Raw genomic sequence first — 3255 nt, 5'->3', positions numbered from 1 at the left:
CATTGACTTCTACTAGACTTAAGTCTGTGATACTGTGGCTGTCCTCATTCTGCAGTCACCTCCCAAGCCTTCCCGACTGCCTTACCATGAGCAGAGCCCTGCTTGGCCCCAAGGAGCAGCAACAGAGGCAGGGTTAGCAGGGACAAAGCCTGACACAAAGCCCCATTCAGGGTGTCTGCATGCTTCTCTTTTCCTTAACATGGGCTGTTAATTACTCATTCAGCTACAAAGCAAGCAGAAAGGAAATATTTAATTTTCCTCAGCATGAGGAAGCTAGAGCATAAAAAAGCCTGAAAAATGGGAAATTGAACTGGCTTGAGGAGGGCCACAACCCTGTCGTCTTAACCTGGGGCTGGAGGCAGGCTTATGTTGAGGAGTACGCATGCACCTCCCTCCCAGACAGCCACTCTAGGGCCAGGCTTGCTCTCTGCTGGCCCTAGACCAGCCATCTCCAGGAGAAGGGCTGTGTGGGCCTCAGCTCTGGCTACCACAGCCCAACACTTACCTATGAAAGGGCTGTGCAGAGCAGAAAAAGCCTTTGCGAACCTCTGAGATCAACTGAGGAGGCAGAAAAAGGCTCCTTGCAAACCCTGGAGAGACCCACTGTATTTGCAGGAGCAGGTGAGGTGCAAGTCCTAGCGAGGTCCCAGGGAGCACAGCACACAGGCACTGCAAGGCACTGCATCCGCCAGCAGTTTCTCTCACAGGGCTGGCCCCAAGTGCTTTGTTAGAGCTGCTCTTCACGCCCACTCGTACCCATCTCACACAGCACAGCTCACACCACACCCGTGTTCTCATGTCACCACTCTGCCACCGAGGTGCACTTCATTTTGGCCAGAGTAAAAGCTGCCAGGGCTATGCAGAGGCGCAGCAGCAGCTCTCCTGTGCTGTGCCATGCCCTGCCCTGCTGTCACTTAGGAGCATAGCCTCTTCTCTTGTAGCCAGCAAAAGAACCTGGTGCTAGGCAAACCTGCTTCCTTTGGATTTCAGCCTGGTTTTCCAGAGGGACAAAAATCAAGAAGCCACACTTTTACTTGGAACAAACTTATTTAAAATTTATTTTATAGATCACACCAGCCTGAGTGATCTGTAAATGCTGGTCACAAAAGAGAGATCACACCACCTCCTTTGCACAAATTGAAGTGAACCTTCTTTCAGTCTCAGCCGTCTCCTTCATTTGGAGCACAAGGAATGGAGAAAGAGAAAACCGCCTGGAGCTCCCTGCTCCCCTCAGAAGCAGAGGGCAGTGAAATCAGATGCAGTTCGATGCTGCTACAGGGCCAGAAGACAAACAAGCCAGGCCCTCGTGCCCTGCTTAGCCACACCTCACACCCCCTCACAATGCGGGTGCTATTAGTGTTGTAGCCGCCTATAGTTCCTCCCTCGCCAGGAGAGTGCTGGTATTTAGGCACATAGCTTGGAAAAGGACTGTCTGACCTCCCCCTTCCGCCCACTGCAGTCTCTAAGGCAAAGGACCCTCGTCTCCAAACCACGTTTCTCACCTCTCCCGTGCCGCTTAATGCTCTTGGAGTGCTGGTGTTGGCAGCGGGAGATGCGCTCTGCCACTCAGCCGGCCTGGAAGCCTACCCCAAGTCACAAGGTGAACTGGAATGAACTCCACACAGGTGACACAGAGTGAGGAACAGGAACAACTCGCTAAGGAGGGACAGAAACTTTGCAGTCTCCCTCTAATTAAAATAAAAGTCCTTCATTGGAGGAGGAAGCCCTCAGAGAAACTGAGCCTGACCGCGCCTGCTGGGGAGAGCCATGATTTGCTGAGGATGCCACCTCCTCCTCAAAATGCTACCACGCTCCCAGAGCTCACCACAAGCTGGCAGAGGATAATGCCTGTCCTCATCAGAGCCAAGCGAGAAGGCAGGGTTAGAAGAAAAGAGATCAAAATAAGCAGGGAATCAATCACTTGAAAAACTCATTAAATGGTTAAAAAAACCATTCCAACAGTAATTTGTAAACTGTCCTTGCAGGGCCACCTTGGAGAAGCCAGAATTTCTCATTAACAAAAATAAAATATTTTAAGAAATTAAATTAAAGTCAGACACATTACCACGTATTTCCCACCTTGAAAGCACTTCTATAAATTTGGTACCAATTAATCACTGCCCTCTTTTGCCAAGAGGGGAGAAAACAAATCCTACCTCTTTGCCACGGCAAAGTTTGGCCAGTGAGTTCCAAAAACGTTTTGGAAATCTTGGGGTAAACAAAATCAAGGGGAGGTCATGTTAGCCTGGTGTCTCTGTTCCAAAGAGAACTTGCCCCCTGTGACCTCTGTCTGTCGAGGTGAGAAGGCTTTCTCTGGCTCAAGGGACGGACGGAGTGCTCCTGCACTATTCTTAATACTGTCAGTGGAGCTGCTGCAGCCTTGAGAGGCAGGTTAGATTTGCTCCAATGTGCACTGGACAAACACTAGGAAAAGCAGCACGATGGGAAAAGGGGAACAGGGTGGGTGTCTGCACATTTAACTCTGTTGCTAGTTAAAATTTTAAGTGCTATCAACATTATTTGAAGATATTGAGCATAGGATCCCTGAACTTAATATCAACAACTGCTTTCCAATTTGTTTCCCTCTTAGATCTCCAATTAAGGAACTTTCTCACCATCTCCTTCAAACTTCAGTCATTACAACATTAAATTAAATCCACTAAGAAATAGTTTAAGAGGGAGGGAATCCAAAACATATTTGGCATGAGGCCACAGTGGTGATGACATGATGCTCCATGGAGCCATCCTAAACAACCTGTTTTAACCTTCGCAAGTGTGAAATTTCAGGCATCTGATAACCCCTGGTTCTGAGACAGCCAATAGGGGAGAGCAGCAAGTCCTGTGGACAGAAAGGGGTGAGGGAGGAGGGAGGCAACTAACTGGCTCTTTGCAGCTCTATCCAGACTCTCCTCTCATCTTCATGCACACAATATAATAAAAACTAATAAGAATAAAAACTAAGCCCATGATGTACAAAAATGTGTCAACAGGGGGAGGAGGAAGGTGTCAGTTACTCAGTTCTTTGTCTTATCACCTTCATTAGCTTATAAATTATGCTCCTCTCCATCGCTTCCGGCAGGGAGGAGGGACGATTCTTCTGCAGCCAATCAGCTGGGATGGGTTTTGGTTTATGCTGCTCTGGATCTTTTGGATAAGAAATGAAGGGAAAGGGAGGAATTCCTCAGAGAGAGGAGGAACAAGAAATTCAGCAGCCACTGGCAGGGGGGACACAGGGCCCACCCGAGATTTACTGTT

The 3255-nt window shown here is 48.6% G+C and overlaps 1 protein-coding gene across 1 annotated transcript in view; it reads right to left on the bottom strand.

Moving 5' to 3' along the window:
- Window positions 1–1028: 1028 nt before the first annotated feature.
- GTPBP1 (GTP binding protein 1) overlaps window positions 1029–3255 on the bottom strand; it is a 19281-nt gene continuing 17054 nt past the window's right edge. Inside the window, exon 15 of the mRNA XM_017737840.1 lies at window positions 1029–3222. Within this exon, the coding sequence (XP_017593329.1) occupies window positions 3206–3222 (17 nt within the window). The 3' untranslated portion in view covers window positions 1029–3205. The remainder of the gene's footprint in view (window positions 3223–3255) is intronic.

Source organism: Corvus brachyrhynchos, unplaced genomic scaffold (genome assembly GCF_000691975.1).
Source record: "Corvus brachyrhynchos isolate BGI_N302 unplaced genomic scaffold, ASM69197v1 scaffold56, whole genome shotgun sequence".
Lineage (NCBI taxonomy): Eukaryota > Metazoa > Chordata > Aves > Passeriformes > Corvidae > Corvus > Corvus brachyrhynchos.
This window is presented reverse-complemented; position numbering and strand designations above follow the sequence as displayed.